Consider the following 20,911-nt stretch of genomic DNA (forward strand, 5'->3'; position numbering starts at 1 on the left):
CCTGTGTCCATCTACAGGCTGCCAGGGCAGGACCGTGTGTTCCCAGCTCAGCCCCCTCCCCACTCCAGCCTCAGACACACAGATAAGACCACGCCAGAGCCACACTTTATTCCAGGATGTGACAAGGGGTGGCAGGATTCCCGGCCTCGGGAACCCTCTCCTTTCCCCTCGAGGGCTTGTGAGGGTTGCCCTGGGGCACAGTTCTGCCAGGCAGGGCTGGGAGAGGGCTAGGGCCGCCCAGGTCACTGGCAGGTGCATCCCCACCTACATGCTCCACCCAGCCTGCCCAGATATCCAGGACGTGCCTTACATGGGTCCCATGCAAGGGGAGCCCTCGGAGCCTAGCCCTGTTCTGGACAGCCAGGGCACTTCACAGGAAGATGGGGTGAGAAATAAATACATGGTGGCTTCAACTACTGGCCTGCCAGCAGCGAGCTGCAGTCCAGGGGGAAATGCCCGGACTTCTCCCCCGGGGTGGGGGAAGGAGAGGGTGTGAGCTGGGCTCCAGGGCCACCCCTCCTCTGGTGGCCTCACGGCAGCTCAAGCCATCATACTCAAATGGCTCAAAGACCACAGGTCAGGGCCGGAGGGCGTGAGTCGCTGGTCAGTGGCAAGCACCAAGATGGGCACACAGATGCCAGCAAGCAGACGGGCGGCCGCACCAGCCTCCTACGTCAGGACTGCTGGGCACCCACGGGCAGCCCCTGCTGAGCCTCCGGTCACCCTCCCGCTCCAAACCAAGTGCCTCAGGGCTCAGGGTGGTGACCAGCCCTGGGACCAGGAGCACTGGAGGGGCCGCAGCCGGTGGGGGACCCCCAGGACCTCTGCACACACTGTTCACTCCACCTAGAAAACCGCCCCCAACTGGGTCAGCTCCTTGAGGATAAGGCCGAGTTTTCCACTCCAGCCCCCAGAACCAACACACAGCAGGTGCTCAATAAATACTTGTTGGGGAAGGGGCCCAGCCAGGGCCGGCTGGGCTGAGTCAGGGCAGGACAGGGAAGGGGCAGGGTAGGCATGCAGGCCGGTCCCAGAGTCCTCAGCGGACAGGCCGGCCCTGCTGCCCGCTGTCTCAGCAGCCCAGCTGTGCTGGTCACAGGCAGGTGGCAGCAAGAGTTTGTGGGGGCTGCTGGGGCTGCCCCTGAGCTGGCAGGCCAGGCAGGGCCCTCAGAAGAAGGGGGTCCGGTGGGCAGGGAGGGGAGCAGGTCAGCTGGGTGTGGTCAGCAGCAGCATGGCGGGTCAGAGGTCAGGCCAGGCCTGGGGTCGCGTCTGCCCGCGACGAGGTTCCAGAGAAACTGGTCCTGGTGGCTAAAGCTTAGGTCCTAATTGGCTGTGCCAGGGCCCTGCTCGGGGCCAGGACAGCTGGCCTCGTCAGGATGCCGGGCTCCCTCCATCTGTGGGCCCTGCACAGTCTGGCCACCTCTTCACCAGCCCCATCACAATGAGTCCAGTGTCCTTGGGCCTCCAAACAATTTCTTCCTACGGTTTATGTTTGAAGTGGGCTTCCACTGGAAATGGGAACAGGTGTCAGCCTGGCATGGCCACACAGGCAGAGCGGCGAGCTCAGTCCCAGGCCACTCCTGACAAAACCCGCCTGGAGCTTCCATCCAAGAGGCTGCCCCATGAGCATGGGGACACGGGGCCCCAGAGCCCAACCTGCCTCCCGCTGGCCCACCCACCGCTCTCACCTGCATACTCCTGGGGCAGCATGGGCCTGTCCACCACCTTCCGAAAAGCCTCCACCCACTCCCTCTGGTCTGACTCCGTCTCGCAGGTGAACAGGAACTTGCGATCGGGCGTGACGATGGTGATGCCATGCAGCCAGTGGTGGCCCTGGGTGGATGGCGGGAGCCCTTCCAGCACCGTGTAGCCACTCTCCTTGCTGCCAATGAAGACTTCCCCTCGGGCGAAGGCGTCCTGTGGGTGGGGACCAGGCTGGAGTTAGGGGCTGTGTGCCCCTGCACCCCATGCCCAGCCCACCCACCAGGCAAGGGGTGACCGAGTCTCTTCCTTCGGGGCTGCTTCCTCTCCAAGCCCAGCTTTGCCCAGAACCAGGTGAAGCCCAAAGGCTAGGTCCCGGGGAAATCCAGCTCCTGCCTCCTGGGCAGCAAGGCCAACCAGGGAACATCAGCCAGTCAGCTTATTCTCCACATGACTGAGGGCAGCCACGTGGCCGCCTGAAGCTGTTCTGGGGTCACAGCCCTTCCTTACCAGGGGGTCTTTGAAATACATGAGCCTCCGGTCATCCATGGTGAACCAGCGCTTCCGGAAGCCTTCTGTTTGCTATGGGTAAGAGAGGGCCAGTGAGGCAGGCCCCTGCCCTCAGCTGACCACAGCTCACCACCCCAGAGGGCAGGATCGTGAGTTCATTCATTCATTCGTTTATTTTTAAAGATCTCAATTGGCTTTACTGCCATTCTAGAATCAGGCAATACATTATCCCATAAACTAGAATAAGTGTTCCCCGTTCATTCATTTATTCCTTCACTCAGTCATGCCTTCTGCGGGCCGCTGGACCCTGCTCTGTTCACCAACCAGCTGGCGAACGGTCTTTGCATGTGCTGCTTCTCCCGCCTCCACGCCAGCCCCAGCCCTGCTGGCAGGCCCCAAGTAGGGTCTGGCCTTGCTTAAAGTCCTGCCACACCTGCACTTCCATGGAGCATCTGTCTCAGTTTCCAGATCCTCCGGGGTCCTGGGACTCGTGTCCCCCCCAACCCCCACACAGCAGGGAATGGCACGACGTGGGCACCTAGCCCACGAAGGTGCACAAGTCCTTGCCAAAGGGCAGAAGGGCAAGGCAGGGCTGGCCGGACCTGGCAGGTGGGGCTGGAGCCAGAGCACCAGCATCCACAGCCCAGGACAGTGGTCCTGGGTCAGCTGGGACTCACCTGAAACTGACCTGCTCTTATAAAATGTTTCAGGGTCAGGGCCCTCCATGCCGAGAAGCCCAGCTCAAAAACAGGCTGTACCTGGGAAGGTCGCTGGTGCTTCAGCCCAAGACCCCCCGATGCACCCTCGTCCTGCCCAACTGTGCCCTGGGCCCCCCTCCTGGCCTGCACAGCAACCTCCCCCTCAGTCGGCCACCCCAGCCCCGCCAGCCCCAGGTAGAGTGAGGCCTGGGCACCCACGGCAGCCAGGCGCCCCGGCTCAGCAGCCTGCCCTGCATGCCCACCTTGGGCCCTGTTTTCTCCATGTAGCCTTCCTTCAGGTAGTTCCTGGAGAGCTTTGGCACCAGCTGGGGCAGAAAATGCACGGTCAGGCAGGGCCCAATGAGGTGCCCAGGACTGGCCCCTCGGATGCCTGGGTCCCCCCTATCCCCCAAGCCAAGGGACCCTTACCCAGCCTGTGTCCCCTCCAGGCCCCCAGCTGCGAGGGGAGGGCCCAGGCCTGGCCCAGCCCCCTTGCCTGCCTCCCTGTCTCTGTCTCTCTCCCATCCCTCCCTTTCTCTCCTCCCTCTTCCTCCCCACCCCTCTCCCCACCCCTCCCTCTCTCTTTCTTCCCACTACAGCTGAGCTAAAAGTCCCCAGAATGAAGCAGGACAGCTGCGGCCACCTTAGGGCAGGCCTCAGGCCAGTCAGCAACAGGGCCTCTCTGGGGGTCCATGGAGGCCCTTGGTCAGCCCCCTGTCCCACCACGGGGCACAAGGGCTGAGATGTCCACCTCCCGCGTCCCGCCCCCCCAGCCCCAGGAGGGGACCGCAGGGCAGCCACTCACGTCTGCGTCACTGGCCCCCGGGAAGGCCACCTGCAGGTAGTGGAAACGGGCGGCTCGGAGAGCATTGAACCAGTCCACGATCTCCTAAGGGGCAAAGGCTGGCATGGGCTGTGGGCCAAGGGAGGGACCGCAGGGCTGCACAGCCCAGCCCCAAGGAGAGGGGCAATCTTGCCATGGGCTCTGCCCCGAGACTCATCCCATCCCCTCAGCTCCAGGCACCCCGTGGTTGGAGCTGATGCAGATTCCAGGTCCCACTGAAGGACTGGCTGCGCCCCCTACTCAGGCCCAACGCCATGTGCCCGTGCTGGGGTGAGGGCTGCCACAGACAGGAGTTGCCCATTGGGCGGCAGAGTCCTGAGATGGGCCTGGGCCTAAGGGCCAGCCTGGGCCAAGACCGAGAGATGGCCCAATGCACAATAGTCAGGGAACAAGACGGGGCAGGGGGACGATGAGGGAGTGGTGACATTTGAGCTGGTCTCCACGGACCTGGCCCTACTGTGGGGCCTTGGGCCAGACTTTCCTCCTCTCAAATTGGGCTGTTTTTACGGCGATCCTTATTCTGTAGCTTGCGCAAGTCTTGCGGAGGAGGGACGAGGAGGAGGCTCATCTATTTATCAACCAACCCACTTGGAGCTGTGCCCCCCAGCTCTCCCCACTGAGAGCTCAGGGTGCAGGGCAGAGCTGTTCCCCAGGGGGATGGGCCCCTGATCCTCACAGGAGAGAGAGGAGTGAGCTGGAATTCGCGAATGGGAAGGGGCCATGACCCTGGGGCTGCCTGGGCCCCTCTGTGCCTTGCTGCCACCCAGCCCTGCCCCTCCTGCCTTGTGGCCGTCGGGTACCCTCAGGTCTCCAGACTCAGCCCCAGCTGCCCTCTCTCCCCAGACTCAGCGCCCATCCTGGGGTCTGCGCATCTCCTCATCCTCCTTTTACTTTGTGCCCTCATCCCAGGCTCCTGGCCCAGTCACAGCCTGGAACTGTGGCGCCTGTAAAGGTGCGATGTCCCCACCCTCGGTTCCAGCCTCTCCGTGCGGCTGCTGTGCTCCAGGAGGAGCCAGGGACCCGCGCACCCCTGGTCCCCCCTCCCTCCCCTCCCTAGGCCCTTCCATCCTGGGGTCTGCCCAGCCACTTTTTCCCACTGTCTGGCAAAACCCCAAACCCAGACAAAGCCAACTGTCCACTTCGCCTGCCAACACCTGTCCCAGAGCCAGCAAGGGGCCACCTGCAATGCAGGCAGCCTCAGCCTCCTCCCGCAGCACCAGCTTCAACCCGGTAGCAGTGGCGGGGTCACTGTGGTCCTGCCCACATCTCCACACGTTTGTCACAGGCCCCAGCCCACCTCCTGCAGCCACCGCCTCCCCCTCCCTCCCAGCCCCCATAGGCCCCGCCCACCTCCTTCCCTGCCCCGCCCACCTCCTTCCCTGCCCCGCCCTCCTCTGGCTCTCCCCTCCTAGGGTGCACAGGGATCCATCCCTCTCTGGCCTCTGCACGAAGCCCCTCTGTGCCTGCGCTCCTCCGCCCCTCCCCATACTGGCCCCTGATCTTCCTCATCCAGGCCCACCCACCCTCTGCTGCAGATCCCACCTCCCCCAGACCTCACACTGCGGTTGGCCCCTCACTCTGCGGTGGCAATGGCTCACACCTACCTGGGCCTTTGCATGTGTCTCTGTGGGGCCAGCCTGCCAGATCCACAGCCCTCCCCTCTCACTGCTGTCCCAGCCCCTCCCCTCCTGTGCACCAGCCCTCCACTGTCAGTGATTCCCCAGTCCCAAATCCGGACCACCTTGCCCTCACCTTCTCCTGGACACACACACCCCTCCCCTTGGCTTTCAGGACACAGCCTTCTCTGGGCTTCCTCCCGCCCCTCTGTCTTGTCCTCGGCATGGTAGCCTGGAGACCCCTGGCGGTGGAGGCTCCCTCCTCTCCCTGCCCCGTGCAGGCCAGCACTCCAATGAGTCCTCTCTGCTCTGTCCCCCGTTAGACGGCACGCAGTGGCACAATCCATCCTGCTGCCTTGCCCACTGCCCACCAGGTACCCCACGTCACCCCTGCTGCCCCAACACCACCAAGTCTCCCGGTTCCTCCCTCCCGCCCAGGGGCCCAGCGACTGTTGTCTCCCACCAGTGGGCAGCACTAGCCTCCCCCTCCCCTCAGCCCTCCCTTGACAGCCAGAGGGATCCACAGGCGTGCAGATCGGGTCCTGACGCTTCACACTGCGCCCCCAGTGAAGGCAGAGTCCTCGGCATGGCCCTGCTGGATCTGGCCAGGAAACTTGAGGGTGTGTTCCATTAAAAGAAGGGAGGAAACCAAAAAAAGACTTGGGATCCTGGAAACAGCGAATCAGCCCAGGAGCGAGATGAGGCTGCACGAGGGGTATCTCTAGAAAGCCGAAATCAGAGGCTACCTGGCACCTGACTGCAGCCAGGCTTAGTCCTGGAGAGTCCAGGTGAGCACACAGTTAACTAGGGGGAAAAAGCAGCTATTAACTCTAGGGAAGATAAAACATCATGCAGGAAAGGAAAAGCAGCCACAGTCTGCTCCCCTGCTCAAGCCCCCCCAGAACTTCCACAGTCAGGGCAGCGCGCAGGCCGAGTGCAGACGCGAGAAAACTCCACAGGGGCAGGAATGGGACAGGCACGCGTGGTGGCAACTGGAAAGAGCTAGATCCTCATCTTCCACAGCGGGAAGTCGGCAGATGGTGCCTAAAATGGACAAATCTGGCAGCAGTGCAAGTGTGTTATTTATAGAAATGGGGACAAATTCCCAAAGGATCAGTTAAACAAGCCAAAAGGTGAATGCCTCCAGGGAGGGGGCAGTGGGGCCAGGAGGGGCCTCAAACTTGTTTCTCAGGCCTTACGGAACTATTTAACTCTTTAAACCACGTGCACATATACTTTTGATCAAAACAGAAATGGAAACCAAAGCAACAAAAAGAAGACGGGGTCCACCACTGGGCCCCCTGCAGTCTGGCCCAGGACGAAAGGACAGACTTTGAGGGAGTTTTGCTTGGGGTTCCCTCCCACCCCCACCCTCCGAGGATGCTGGATGTAAAGGTGGCAGGACTGCCGTGGGGCAGGGGCAGGTGCTCAGGGCTGAGCTGACCTCTCCCAGCACAGCCACTGTGCGGCCAAAGGGATGCAGCCCGGACAGCCCCGAGCCAGCGGCCGTCCCCTTCTTTTCCATGTGGGACTCCAGTTCCTCCCACAGGGCACGCTCAGGGCCTGGAGGGGTGATGGTAGATGCCACTGGCTGAGCTGGCAGTCCCCTCTGGTGGGGCACAGGCTGGGCTCTCCCAGAGACAGCACGGACAACCTGACTCCTGAGCAGCCCGGCCCCTCCCCAACGCCGCCCCGGCCCAGCCCATGTGCCCCACCTTCCCGTCCTCATGGTAGATGAAGATGTTGCGGGTGCTGTTGTCCTTCAGGTAGGTGACCTGCAGGCCGTGGGGGTGGCCAATCTTGGCCGGCTGGAAGGTTGCGTTGAGATGCTCGATCTTCATGATGGCTTTGGGCTCCTTGGCCTGGGAAGAAAGGCCGGGTCTAAGCACTGGGATTGTCTGAGCTCAAGGGAGTAGCAAGGGTGGGCTCTGTGCATGCTGGTGGCACACCTGCTGTGCCATGTGGCTTTGGGCAGGTTACTTAACCTCTCTGGGCCTCAGCTTCCAGGTCTGTAAACTAAAGGTAACAGTATCTGCCCCTCAGGGATGACGAGGACTAATGACATTGTGCGGCAGGTGCTAGATATCTGGGTAGACCCTTCTCTGCCCCTTCCAGCAAACAGCTTCTCTGTCTGGTCTGTGCTCCCACCCCGGTCCCTCTGCCCTTTCTCTCCCTGCCTCCGTCCCTGCCAGCTCGCTGGTGTCTCCCGACTCTTTCCTCTCCTTGCACTCAGCCCCTGGCATGGCACCGGGCACACAGCAGGATCTCAGTGAAGGCTGAATGACTGAGTGACTGAGGATGAGCTGAGGGGCCGGGGCCCAGGTGTGCTCCTGAATGCCCCCAATCCAGGGCTCCTGATCCCAGAAGGGCAGGCAGCCTCTTCTTGAGGCCAAAAGTCCCAGAGAAAGGGCCTTTAATGTAAGAGCCACTGCAGAATGGCTGTGTGGCCCCAGGAAGGTTGCCAAACACCTCTGAGCCTGGTACCATGTGTATAAGACACAGGTTAGGGTGGCCCTTTCTCAGACTGGGAGATGTCCTCATGCGGGTCTCCCCATGGGGTGTATGTTCTCTTGGGGGCAGTGTCATCTTGGGGTATGTGTCCTGTTGGGGGGTGTGTCCTCATGTGAGAGTAGTAACACGGCTCCCAGGAATTGCAGGAGGGCAGCCGAGGACAGGATGCAGCCACTGCAGGCCCCCAGGGTGGGGGGGTCACAATGCTGCCCAGTCACACGCCCCACCCTTGCCCCATGCCTGGCTCACGTCATTTCTGTTGAAATACTTCAGGGCCCCCTCTCGCTCTGTCAGCACAAATTTCCGGCTTAAAAACTGCCCATTGTCCCGGCCACGCTTCCAGAGAAGGCCCTCACGGTATCCTAGGGGGAGAGAAGGGACATGGTGTCAGGCAGTCATGGTGGACCAGGGATAGGGGACACGGGGTCAGATGGCCCAGTCCGAGGAGGCCATGGGTGAGTGGACTCCAGCCAGCTGTCCTTGCACCTGTCTCAGGGGCCCTTCTGCCACCCTGGGTAGGCATGGGCAGCAAGCAGCATGTGGGAGGCAGTGGTGTGGGGTCTACTCCTGCTTGCTCATTGCCCAGAAGGACCAGGAGGCTCAGGCCAGACTTGCCCTCCCACAGGTGCTCAGGGGCCCAGGCCACTTCTCCTTCCCCAACCAGGCCAGCTGCCGGGTCTAACTGGAGCTTTTTTTTAAAAGTGCAGCATGTGCACACAGGGAAGCGAGCAACGTGCCTAATCGTGAACTTTCACACGTGTGCACACCCACGTCCTGCTGAGCAGGACAGCCCCTGAGGTGTCCACTTGGGATCCTCAGCCACTGGGCAAGTCACCTCATATAGCAGAAGGGACTCTGCAGATGCAATTAATGGTCTTGAGAATGGAGATCGTCCTGGATCATCCAGGTGAACCTGATGTCATCACAAGCCTTATAAGAGCAATCAGAGGCAGATTTGACGACAGAAGAGAAGGAGATGTGACCATGGAAAGAGATCAGAGTGATGCAGCCATGAGCCCAGGATCACCTGGGGCCACCAGGAACTGGGAGAGGCAGAAAGGGTCCTCCCCGGAGGCCCCGGGAGCCAGCCTTGCCCACGCCTTCAGCTCCATAAGACATCTGAATTCTGATCTCCAGAGAATAGACGTGTGGTTTTAAGCCACTAAATTGTGGTCAGTGACTCACACACACCACTCAGATGGACAGTTCCAGCACTCCAGTGCTCCCTCTTGCCCCTCCTCCCACCCCCAGTGCTACTGTGACTTTGCGGCTTTGCAGTCATGCCCACTGCACTCCCGTTCCTTTAGCCTGTCCTGGGACTCCACGTCGAGTGCGATCAAGCACCGTGTGCTCTTCGGTGGGTCTGGCTGCGTCTGCTCCACGCAGCGTCCCTTGGAGACGTGTCCGTGTCACTGTGTGCGCTAGCCCACGGTCCACCATCCACCAGCCGATGGACATCAGGGCTGCCTCCAGCTTTGGCTGTCATGAGCGGCTCTGCTGTGCATAGGGCTGAATGTGTCCCTGGTGGGCGCAGTCCCCACTACTTCTGGGCATCTTCCCAGGGCAAGGCTGCCAGGCAAGCAATGGGTGTTTGGGGCTTGTCCATCTGCCTTAATGCCAGGTTGCAGAGTGAGCTTTCTTTGGGTGGTCCAGGAGCCCCTGTGAGGTGTCACCCAGGGGCTGGGGGCTGCTGGTCTGTGACCCAAGGGAAAAAAATCGTCTGGATGTGGCAGGGTGCTGTTAGTGCCAGTGTGGAATAGAGCAACCCCCTGCATATATGTCATCAGACTCAGACCCCGGCAGCCTTGGCCGGCTCGTATTTCAGACACCACCACTCAGCCCTGACCACCAAGCCCCTGCCCCTCCCTGGTGTCCCCTCAGCCCAGGCAGCCCCATCCCTGACACCAGAATCAAGAGGCTATTTTCTCTATGCTCTGAGACACAGGGCCATAAAAAGGCGACAGTCTGGCGTCGGGGAGGGGGCAGCTGGCGCCTCAGCCTGTCTCGGGACAGTGCCAGATCGGGCCTCTTCTTTCTCCACCACTGGAGGTCCCTGCATCTCTCAAGCCTGTGGAGAGGCTGACGTGCCCCCTGCATACAGCACCAGCAGGCAAATCTCCTTTGTGTGCTGCTCTGGGAATAGGGCTACCAACATGACCCCTGAGCCAAGAAGGCCCTGCTCAGGATGTTTGTTGACTGACTAAATGAGCACCTGGCCCAGGCAAAGCTGGGAAGCCCACTTGGCTGCTCCTTCAGTATCGGAGCCCAGCCTCTCTGGACTCGATGCTTTGTGGGTGAGGGTGGATGCTGAGAAGTGCCAGGGTGCAGTGTCCCTGAGTAACAGCAGCAGGCTGGAGTGACAGTGTCCACATTAGCAGTCCCCACAGCACCTCCTGAACACAGCTGGGTACTTCACACACATGGCCTCATTTATACCCACAGGAACCTCCAAGGCACATCCTGTTGTAGAGTGGGGATAATCCTACTTTACAGATGGGGAAACTGAGGCTCAGAGACATGAAGTCATTGGTCTGAAGTCACTCACCAGCAAGGGGTGGAGCCGGCTGGGCCCCGGCCTGTGTGGCTACCCAGCCCATCCTGCCGCAGACCCAGCAGGAGCCCTGTCCAGCCATCCAGACCCAGGGAAGCCGCTGGTGGGGACAGATCTCCTGTCCCTGCCACACCCGCGATGCCCAGCAGGTGGCAGCAGCGCCTCGGGAAGCCCCTCAGGGCAGCAGCTGGGCCGCCCGGTTAAAGCCCTGAGGGAGGGAGCACAGTGCCGTGGCAGCTTCATCAACACTCTGCTGTCCAGATGCAAGCTCAAAGTCGCAGGACAGAGGGGACACGCTTGCGAGGCTGTCTGGCTTTCCCGACAGCAAGCCGCCAGGATGCCTAATTCCAGGCATGATGACAGGCAGCAAGAGTGATATTCTCGGATGGGTGCTGGCCAGGATCCCTGCCTTGGCCCTCACCGCACAAGTCAGCCGGCCCCACGCCATGTCCAACCTCTCTGAGCTCCGCCTCCTTTTCGGTGACTTGGGAATGTGGCCACCCAGGGCCCTGGCCAGACAAGGCTCTGCACAGCCCCCACCTTGGCTGGCCCCTTGGCCACAACGGAGAAGGCGCAGGTGCTGGTATTTCCACCCCCTCTGAAGACTCCAGGCCCAAGGTTCGGCTGTCACATGCAGAGCCCGCAACACAGCCAGCAGGGCTCCAGGCCACTGTGCTGCTCCCACCTTTTCCTCCACAATCCCAGCCACACCACCTCCCTCAGGAGAGGGACCCCTGCAGGCTGCACCTCACAGGCACCTGCACACAGTGGGGACCTGGACGCACTCAAAACTGGTGTGACAAGCAGTGGCCATCTTCTCTTCAAGGACTGGCCAGTCACGGGCCACAGTCCAACAGTTCACCTACTGTGTGCCTGTACCCGCTGTGTGCCGGGTACTACCTGCTGGGGAGCTACAGGGGCCAGTCCACACCCCGTGCCCTACTTAGGTGCCTCTTCTAAACCCCCCGCCATGGAGCGCCTGGAGTGAGCTCATAAAATGATTCTCAGCATCAGAGTCATGAGACACCACTACACCCCCACTAGAATAGCAAAACCAAACCAAAACAAAAACTGATGACCCAAGTGTGGGCAAGGAGGCAGGGCACCAGCCCCTCCGCGTGGCTGGTGAGAATGCAAAATGGCACAGCCGCTCCAGAAAAGAGTTTGGCGGTTTCCTGTAAAGCTAAACATGCACTTATTATACGACTGGGGAGAAATGAGAGGCCAAAAGAAAAGAAAAGTACATTCACATGCAAGCCTGTTCACAGTGTTTATGGTGGCTTCCCTCACCATTGTCACAAACTGGACGTGCCCCATGCCCCGCCGGGAGGAGCGGATAACGCAGGTGTGGCTCACGTGTGCCTGGAACACGGCTGCAGTATGAGGGACTGAGCGGGGGACACAGGCCACAGTACATGCACCGTGCTGAGTGTGAGGAGCCAGACTCAAAAGGCTACTCTGTATGGTCCCACCTAGTGACATTCTGGAAAAGTAAAGCTGTAGGGGCAGAAAGCAGCATAGCGGTTGCAGGGGCTGGGCTGGAGGGAAGGTGACTACAGAGGGGCACTGCAGAGTCTTCGGGGTGATGGAACTGTCCCATATCTTGCATTTGTCATAGCACAGAGAACTGTACTCTAAATAGAATATGCAAAGTATACGTAAATTATACCACATTGTATGTAATTTACACATTAACTTTCTTTTTAATTGGGGCAGGGGACCACGTGACCTTGTTCTGAGGGTGACAAGAAGGCTTGCCAGGTAGTGGCCCAGGAACCCCCTGTGGGACCCTCCCAGGGTGGGAGATCGGTCCCCACACCACCTGGCATCTTCTGCCAGGGGCAGGGGTCAGGGTGGCCAATGGAGGGCTGGCCTTTGGGCATAGAGCCAGGGCCTGGGGAGGCACCAGAGGAACTGAGACCCCGATCACTCCACCTGACTGCCCCTCAAAGGGCCAGGACCTGGTTTGCAGGCCTTTGGGTCCCAGCTATCCTGCTGTCCTGCCCTTGTCCAGAGATGAATGCTGGGGCTCCCGGCTGGGCAGCCATGCCTTGTTGGGCACAGTTCCCAGAGCTGAAGGCCACGTCTGTGGGCCTGCTCAGGGCTCTGCCTCTGCTGCCCAGGCCATCTGGGCTCCGTCCACCCAAGCGCTCCGGGTCCCTGCAGACCTGTCGACACACCTGCCAGGGACGGGGCCTCAGGGCTCCTTCTATGTCAGTCGGGGAGGCCAAGAACTGACATCCATACCCTGCAGAGGATTTGGGTGCCCAGCTCCACCCTATTTGGTGCCCCTTCTCCAAACATACATGGGAGCCCTCGCCCTCTGCGTGCTGGGACCTCACAGTGAGAATTAAACTCCAGGGAGGAGAGAGATGCTGCGTAGACAGCAGGAGGGCTGAGACTTCAGGGCGGCCTATTCCACGAACTGGCTGCAGACTCGGGGGTCCTCCTCAGCCGGGCGCTGCTCCCAGGGAAGCCAGCTCTATAGAGGGGCCACCACCTTGGAGAATGAGTCTCATCCACCCAGCTTGGGATCTGGGGAGTCCCAGCATCGACGACCACCGTCCACGTGGCCCTCTACATGCCACTTCCCCAGGCTCTGGCTCTAGAAACAGCTCCCACCCCCATCCCCCCACCTGCCCCGTCCACCTCCTCCTTCCTGGGAGGAGTCCTCCCTCAGAGAAACAGGGCCTGCGCCTGGGCAGCACTGGGCAGAGGTGACAGTGTCCACGACCCCACAGTGGCCCTACTGGGGGCTCCTGGGACTATAGTGGGGGTCAGGGACAGTTTCTCCCAATGAGCACAACCTGATTCATTGTGGGGGGCTTCAGATCACGGTCTGGAGTGTGCAGCTCTCAGGCGTCAAGATGCCGACATCCCAGGCTACTCAGCAGGGCCTGGGCGTGTGCGATGCGAGCTCCCCCTACTCACCCCCATGCACTCGCTCCCTTGTTCATTCGTTCAACAGCCAGCCCAGGAGTACTGGCCAGGAGAGGTCTGCTGGGCAGCAGGGCTCTGACCTGTGGATCCGTTATTGGGATGCTAAGCTGCATCCTCATTTTGTACACAAGGAATCCAGGGCCCGGAGACACTGCCTGACCTCTGAAAGGTCACACCGTGGCCATCAGGGAAGCGGGGACCAGTCAGGACCTCACCAGCTGGCCTGGTGTGGCCCTCCGCTCCGCCTCTTCCTGGCTGTGGCCCTTCCTTGTGTCTCAGTTTTCCATCTATCAAAGAGGCAGGGCTGAAGTGAGGACTAGATGGAATGGTCCCCGTCGGCCAGCGAGACGACTGCACATATCCATACAGTGCATTCATGCCTCAGCACGACTCGAACAAGCATCCCCCGCTCTGTGACTTCAGCACATCACAGGTAAGGGGGCCCCATGGAGGCCACAAGTCTAAGGCTCCTAGGGGTGGGGCCAGAGTGTGGGGCTGAGGGCTCCCCGGGGTCCTGATCACCTCTCCCTGGCCCTCTGCAGCAGCCAGCATGGGCTGGCACATGACAGGCCCTGAAGAGACCCCCCCCCAGTCACAGATGGGCTTGCCAGCTTCAGCAATGTCCTCCCACCTGGAGCAACATGCATAGACGCCCCACCCGGGTTGCCTGGCAGAGCTGCAGGAGGGGGACACCCCTTGGGCCAGATCAGCCCAGAAGCATGCCCTCCCCAGTCCACATGCTCCAAACCCTAAGACCCCCACACAGGGGCTCCAGCACCAGCGCAGCAAACCTTATCCTCGCAAGGATGGTCCTGAGTCCAGCAGCCACCTGCCCTGGTCAGGAAGGGGCCCAGATGGACTGCCCCCAAGGCCTCCCAGCCAAGCCCCATGAACACCTGACACCCCAAGGAGCACCCCCAGGGACGTCTCCCACTGACCATGCACCCCCAAAAGTGATGTCATTTAATACTTCCCCAAATATTCATGTGCTGGATGCCATGTTGTCCCCACTACACAGATGGGGAAACTGAGGCATGGGGAGGGGCTCTGTCATTCACTCAAGGAGTGCAGGTCCCAGACCTCAGCACTGAGCCCCTGGCCTTGCCTGCCCTCCCTGGCTCCATTTGCCCTGTGACACTTAGGACAAAGGTCAGGGGGAGGGGCACAGCTCCAGACCGTCCCTGCCTGGCACAATCAGGCGTCCCTGGAGGAGCCCATCCTCAGCCAGAGGAGAGGAGGCAGGGAGATGGGGCAAATTCCCCGTGGGGGCACAGGGTCCGAAGCCTCAGGCGGGAGGCCATGTCTGTTAGTGAGGTGGTGGCCTGGGTGGCTGGCCTCTGGACAACACGAGGCATTGTCCAGACCCCTGTGAAAGGCCACCATTGAGGCTCTGGCTCAAGGCGGGGGATGGTCTGGGGAAGGAGCCAGGAGCAGCTGTCACCCAGGGTCACCCCCCAGCGAGCACGAGCCTGGGGTGGGGCAGGTGGGAGGCGAGGCCTGGCCCAGGCATGAGGATGGGTCCATAGTGCCCCGAGATCTGGGGGGTGCAGGCACCTCCTATGCACCATGACCTTGGCTGAGGGAGGCAGCCATAGAGGGTGGGGGTGCTGGGCTGGCTCCCTCCATCTGGGGTTCACCTGGGGCTGCATGTTCCCAGTGTCTTTCACTGGTGGTGTTGACCATGACACAATGCAGTGACAGTGACATTCTCTGAGTTTCTCTCCCGGAAAGTTATCACCTTTTCCTTCATGGTTAGTAGCATCTTGGGGAAGACATGGTGAAATGCTCTGCATCCTGCTGCCACCCCGGGGCTGGCCCGCTCACGTCAGCACATGGCGGGGTTCACAGCGGCGTTCGCCTCGTGCTGATTTTCTCCTGTTTCCCTCATTCCTTCTGCATTTAACTGTGACTCTTCTGCAAAGAAGAGCTGCCCTCCCCCGTCCCTTATTTATTTACTCTCTCATTCATCACTGTGGACCAGCGGTGTTTACTTTACTCTCTGGGTTACAGCCCTGTCACATCACTGTTCATTTTGTTGTTCAAATAGTTCCAGCTTTGGCCATTAGGAGCCTCTTCAGAGAAACTCCATTCTAAACGCTTCCTTTTGGGATGCCCTAAGTGAGGGACCTGGGCTGGGCTCCCTGGGGATGTGTCCCAACCAGAGTCCTTCCTCAGCTGGGGAAGTTGAGGCCCCTGAGCAGGTGCTGGCCCCTCAGGTGGGTCTGCCCCACCCTGCAGGACACCTGGGGTCCCCAGCCTTCTCCCTGCCACCCTGAGAGTCCTGTGATACCACCTGCCCCTCATTCCAGAAGCTGTAGGTGCAGGCTTCTCACACAGGACATGGCAGCCAGCCCCCTGTGGCCCTAGGCTGCAGCAGCCCCTGGGAGCTGCAGTTCCAGCTCATTCTGGGTCAGGCCCAAGGCCACTCCTCTCTGTGGAGTCGGGGGCAGGAAGCCTTTCCCAAGCCCTGCGTTTCCCCTTTCTTCTGGGCCCCTGCACCAGGAGGGACTTCTGCATTTTGCCGTGACAGGGGTGGGGTGTCACCCGCACTGCTGTGAGAAAGTGCTCTTGTGGCAAACTTGGTGGCAGTGCAGGAAGGCCACTGGGAATCCCCGGGGTGTCCTTAGGGAGGCTGGGCGAGGAGACCTCAAGGAAGGACCGGCTGGTCCTGGAGCCTTGATCAGGGGTGGCAGGCCCTGGCCTGCCCTGGAGAGAAGGGCACATCCTCTCCATCTGCTCCACCCACCCTGGACACTGAGGCTGGCGGGGGAGGGGACAAAGGAGGGTGGAGGAGGGAGGCTGGGGCTGCTTTGGCCATGTGGTTCTGCTGCTCTGGGTCCCAGGGGTCGCAGCAGTCTCCCTGCAGCTGGAGCTTTGGGCGTCAAGGCTCTCTGGCCAGTGTGTCTGCTGCCTCCCCATGTGACCTTGAGGGTGACAGTGTCCCGAGGATGGTCTGGTGGAGGCCTGGGTGGAGACAGGGACGGCTAGATGACCCCCAGGGTCCTGCACACACCCAGGATTCTGCTCCCGTCAGTCACAGCCCATCAGGGAGGGGCGCTGTCAGGGCAGGTGGCACGGGCATGCATACTCAGGCCCCCGAGGAGGAAGCGGCAGCAGCATTGAGGGTGGCAACAGCTTTCAAGAAACAGGAACAAACATAAACGCTTCATTAAAGGTCTCTGCGCTGGGGTCTGTAATTAATCCATCCCCTCCCTTCGAGGCCACCAGCAGCAGCAGCCCACTGCCCCTTTGGTGGCAGCAGAGATGATGGCCTGGGGTAGGGTGGTGCTGGGAGAGGCCAAAGGGGAGCCTGCTTAGAGGTAAGGAGGGAGAGGGACAGAGGGACAGGGGTGCTGAGGGTGCCCTAGCGCTTCCCTGGAAGGGAGGAGGGACACATGGCGGAAAGAGCTGGAAGGCTCCCAGGCCACCCTTCCCGTGTAAGTTATTTCTCTTTTGGCAAGAGCCACGTCCAGACCCCACCTTCAATGCCAGTGACCCCCCGCCCAAGGTGGAGAGAAAGCTGGCTTGGACAGCAGGGGTGTCGCCTGAGAACACGGGGGACCAGCTCAGGCCTCGCTCCTGCCTAGGGCCCCGAGGGACCCGCGGGCACAGGCCAGCCCTGGACAGACAGGAGCCTTCACCGGGCCTGGCGGGTCTGTGCCTGTCCACACTCAGCCGAGTCTCCTGAGTGCTTTCCTCTCAGTCTCCACCCGTGCTCAGGAAGATAACGGCAATGCTCTGTCAGGCAGCCCTGACTCACCTGACCCCAGGTGGGCACCGTGGCCTGAGCCCTCTGCGAGAGGCTTGTGCACTCCTGTCCCGCTAACGGCGGCGTCACACCTCGCCTCCAGCCTCACGCCAGGCCCCGGCTGTCCAGGGCAGACGACGGAGGTGTGCAGACAGAACGGGGCCCGCCCTGCGGACAGATGCCAGCCTGGATCCCAAGGCTTTGCTGCCTTGCACTGAGAAGCAACTATCTGCTCATCCGTGGCCTTCAAAGGCTTCAGGGCAAGGCCTCGGGCTCTGGCCCACAAACCTGTGCCCTGAGAATCTCTGTGCCTCTCAAGTCTACCCTGCTGGAAGGCCTCTCTCTCCTCCGTTCTTGTGCCCCGCGTCCAGCAAGGGCTGTAAGTTTCGTGTCAAACACTCTCATGGTATTGGGGATATTTCACGAGAAGAAGAGCAGAAACGGTAATGGGAGAACCTAGAGCTGGGGAAGGAGACTTCCTGGCTTACAACGGCTGTCACCACCTCCGAGCCCTACATGACATGACACAAAGGGAGAAACCTGGCCCCTAGCCAACCAAAGTGCCTGGAACTAACACCCAAGTTCTCCTGCAAAATGCTCACTCGCTCGCTCACTCTCCAAACCCGTGATGGACACGACCTGCAGGTCTTACTGCCTGGCATGCACCCCCACTCCTGGAGCAGAGGCCCCAATTTTCCTCAGGAGGGCCACTTCCAGTTCCAGTGGCAGGCACATGACACAGGGCACCACACCTGCCTGGTCCCAGTGACTGTATCACATCTCCCTCCTGGACCAGCCAGAGCCAACAAGAGAAGAGACTTTTCCTGACGTTTCTGTGAGTCCCACCCGCCCTTTCCTCACCGCGTGCGAGTGAGAGGGGACGTGAAATCGGGGCCTGCAGGGGTGATGCTGCCAGCAGGAGGGTTGGTGCTAACCCAGAGAAGCAGAACCAGGAGGCGGAGACAGTGAGACCAAGTCCCAACAACACTGATTGAACCCCTAGATCAGCTGCACCTCACGCCAACCCCAATTATGCGAGCCGATCCGTTTCCAGTGCTGCTCAAGCCCAGTTGAACTGGAGTTTCTTTGCTTACAACCAGAAGGGCCTGATACGAGAACAGACGCAAGATTCGGCGATGCCGTTGTGTCCACCCAGCCCCTCCAGCCTCTGAAATGAGGCCACACACCATCTTGTTATAAATTGCTAAGGTGCTTATGGCGGGAGAAACAAAGGGGCTCCGGTGATTCTTCCGGGGGCTCCAGCAGGGACGGAACAGGGGAGCGTCCAGTGTCTGTGTGCCTTCTCTCTCTCACATGTACATTACGAGTCACTAGGAGAGGAGGACATGACTATCTGGGTGGACAGTAATTGAATCAAAGGCTACTACAGCCAGCTGGGTGCCAAGTGGGAGGTGGAGGGCAGGAGGAGAGGACAGGAGAGCCAGGTGTCTCCAGCCTGCTCTGGGCAAGCGACATTCACCGCTGCATGCGGGGGGGGGGGGCCCCCTCCAGTCGCATGGCTGGGAGGCGCTGGGTCCACCTGGCAGCCTTGATCGCAACTGCAATCTGCTCCTGGGAATAAAACTGGGTGGTGCGGACAGAGCCCCCAAGGGAGGAGCCTGCAGGAAGTGGGCGCTGGTGCGGGTGAGCTCCATCTGTGGGGGAGTGGGGCTCGGGGGAGGGGTTTCAGCAATTGGGGCAGTCCTCGACCTGACCCCCCTCCGCTGCCTATGTCACAGCCCACTTCCTCTCTGCAGCCAGTGGTGGGATTTCTTTCCTTTCTTTATTGAGGTGAGATTCACAAATACAACTCACTATTTTGAAGTCAGCAATTCTGTGGCGTTCAGTACATTCACAGTGTTGTGCTATACCCACCTCTATCTAGTTCTAAAACATTCTCATCGTCCCAAAAGACACCCTGTAACTGTTAGCACTCACTCCCCGTCCTCCCTCCCAGCCCCAGCAACCATTAATCCACTCTGTCTCTGTAGATTTGCCTGTTTTGGACATTTCATATAAACAGAACCTCCGTGGCCTTCTGCATCTGGCTTCTTCCTCTGAGCTTAATGCTGTCAAGATTCATCCACGTTGAGCACGTGTCAGTACTTCATTCCCTTTTCATGGCTGAGTAATATTCCACTGTGTGGAAATACCACATTTGTTAATCAGCTGATGGGCGTTTGGGCTGTTTCCAGCTTTTGGCTATGGTGAATAGTTCTGCTGTGGACAATTGTGTACTAATATCTGCACGAGTCCCTGTTTTCAATTCTCTTGCAAATATGCTAGGAGTAGAATTGCTGGGTCACACAGTAGTTCTACGTTCCACTGTCTGGGGGTCACCTTTCTTTTATACAAGGGTGCATACAGGGCTCCAGCTAGCAGTGACACACAGTGCTCAGAGTTGAAGGTCATGAGACCTGGCTCAAGGCTCCACCTGCCAAGGGGCCTCTGGGAGGGGGGCTGCCTCTTCTCCTCCTCCTGCGGAGCTCCATGTGGCCTTGCTGGAGTGAGCAGGACTGGAGCCATGCTGGGACCTAAAACTGCCTGGGCTGCGGAGGTGGGGGTGGTGTGTGAAGATTTAAAAAGGACAGTTTTTTTCTCTCCACTCTTGCTTCCCATCCCCTGACTTTCTTATCTCCCTCGCTAAGTAGGAAAACAAGGCCGAGAAGCTAATTAGTACTTTGCAAAGCTAACAGTTCTTTCTTTGAGACTTGTGGAATTTTGAGAAATGATCGAGGCCAAATGACTGGAAGCTGACCTTGGGCACCAGCCGTGTACACTGGTGCAAATCAGAACCTTGCAGGGTCCTGAGATAACAGCGAAGATGAGAACAGAAACCAGATGAGGCCTTGGCAAGACCTTGTACCTGACCCGTAGAAATGGACCCCTCGTAGCTCACATCTCCTGCTCTCCTGCTTTCTCCTCCCCCGTTCCATTCCCTCAACCCCTCCTTTAAAAACCCCTCAGTAAATGTAAATCTTTGAGATGGGACAGCCTACCACCTCCTTCAGCTGAATACATCTGCTTTCCTAACACCGTTTGACTTGTGAGTTTTTTTCTTTCCTTCTCAAGGGGGCGGACAGCCGGACCTGAGTCTGGTAACAGCCTCACCAGGCTGCACCAGCCTTCCTGAATCCACCGTGGGCTAACAGTGCTGACGACTTAAAACCAGGCCCTGTCACGTTGCTTGCCCCAGTTTCCCCATCTGTCGAGAACAGCGTAGCAGAGGAAGGGACATTTTATGAAGCCGGAGCTTGCCGATGCACCATGTATGGAAGGTCAGATCTCAGCTGAGAGCCCACCTGCCTGCAGCCTAGCCAGCACTCTCTCACCTGGGCCTGAGGGCGGCGTCTGCCCCACCCTCCCAAGTGAGGTCCCTCAGGCCACCCCAGAGGGAAGCGCGCCGCCCCCACCCGCAGGGGAGGGGCCCGCCACAGCCCGTGGGCTCCCCACGCGCGCCTGCTCAGCCAGGGCTGCACTATGAACAGCGTGGGACTCAGCTCCGCGGTCACCCAGCTCAAAGCCAGAAGGCAAAACGGGGACAGAGCGGGTTCAAACCAATGAGCCAGTTATCCAGGTTAGTGACGATTCTACCGCTGTGAGGTGGGGAGAGACAGAGAGAGAGACACAGAGAGAAGCTCCAACCCTCACCTGCCGAGTAGGGCTCCTGCTTCTCGGGGTGGATGAACTCCTGCCGCTCGTACTTGGCACGGATCCACTGCTCCCGCAGGAGTCTGGGGAGACAGGACAGACACTAAACCAAGGCTGCCTCTGATCCATCAGGTGCCTGGG

General features: G+C 60.0%; 1 protein-coding gene across 1 annotated transcript in view; it reads right to left on the reverse strand.

Annotated features, from left to right (window-relative positions):
• Positions 1-1,479: 1,479 nt before the first annotated feature.
• ADAP1 (ArfGAP with dual PH domains 1) overlaps positions 1,480-20,911 on the reverse strand; it is a 51,075-nt gene continuing 31,643 nt past the window's right edge. The window contains exons 4-11 of the mRNA XM_063091515.1: positions 20,771-20,853; positions 8,130-8,242; positions 7,085-7,231; positions 3,715-3,798; positions 3,173-3,235; positions 2,212-2,283; positions 1,689-1,917; positions 1,480-1,508 (exon numbers count right to left, since the gene is read on the reverse strand). Coding sequence (XP_062947585.1) covers positions 1,480-1,508; positions 1,689-1,917; positions 2,212-2,283; positions 3,173-3,235; positions 3,715-3,798; positions 7,085-7,231; positions 8,130-8,242; positions 20,771-20,853 — 820 coding nt within the window. The remainder of the gene's footprint in view (positions 1,509-1,688; positions 1,918-2,211; positions 2,284-3,172; positions 3,236-3,714; positions 3,799-7,084; positions 7,232-8,129; positions 8,243-20,770; positions 20,854-20,911) is intronic.

The sequence above is a fragment of the Cynocephalus volans genome, chromosome 3 (assembly GCF_027409185.1).
Source record: "Cynocephalus volans isolate mCynVol1 chromosome 3, mCynVol1.pri, whole genome shotgun sequence".
NCBI lineage: Eukaryota > Metazoa > Chordata > Mammalia > Dermoptera > Cynocephalidae > Cynocephalus > Cynocephalus volans.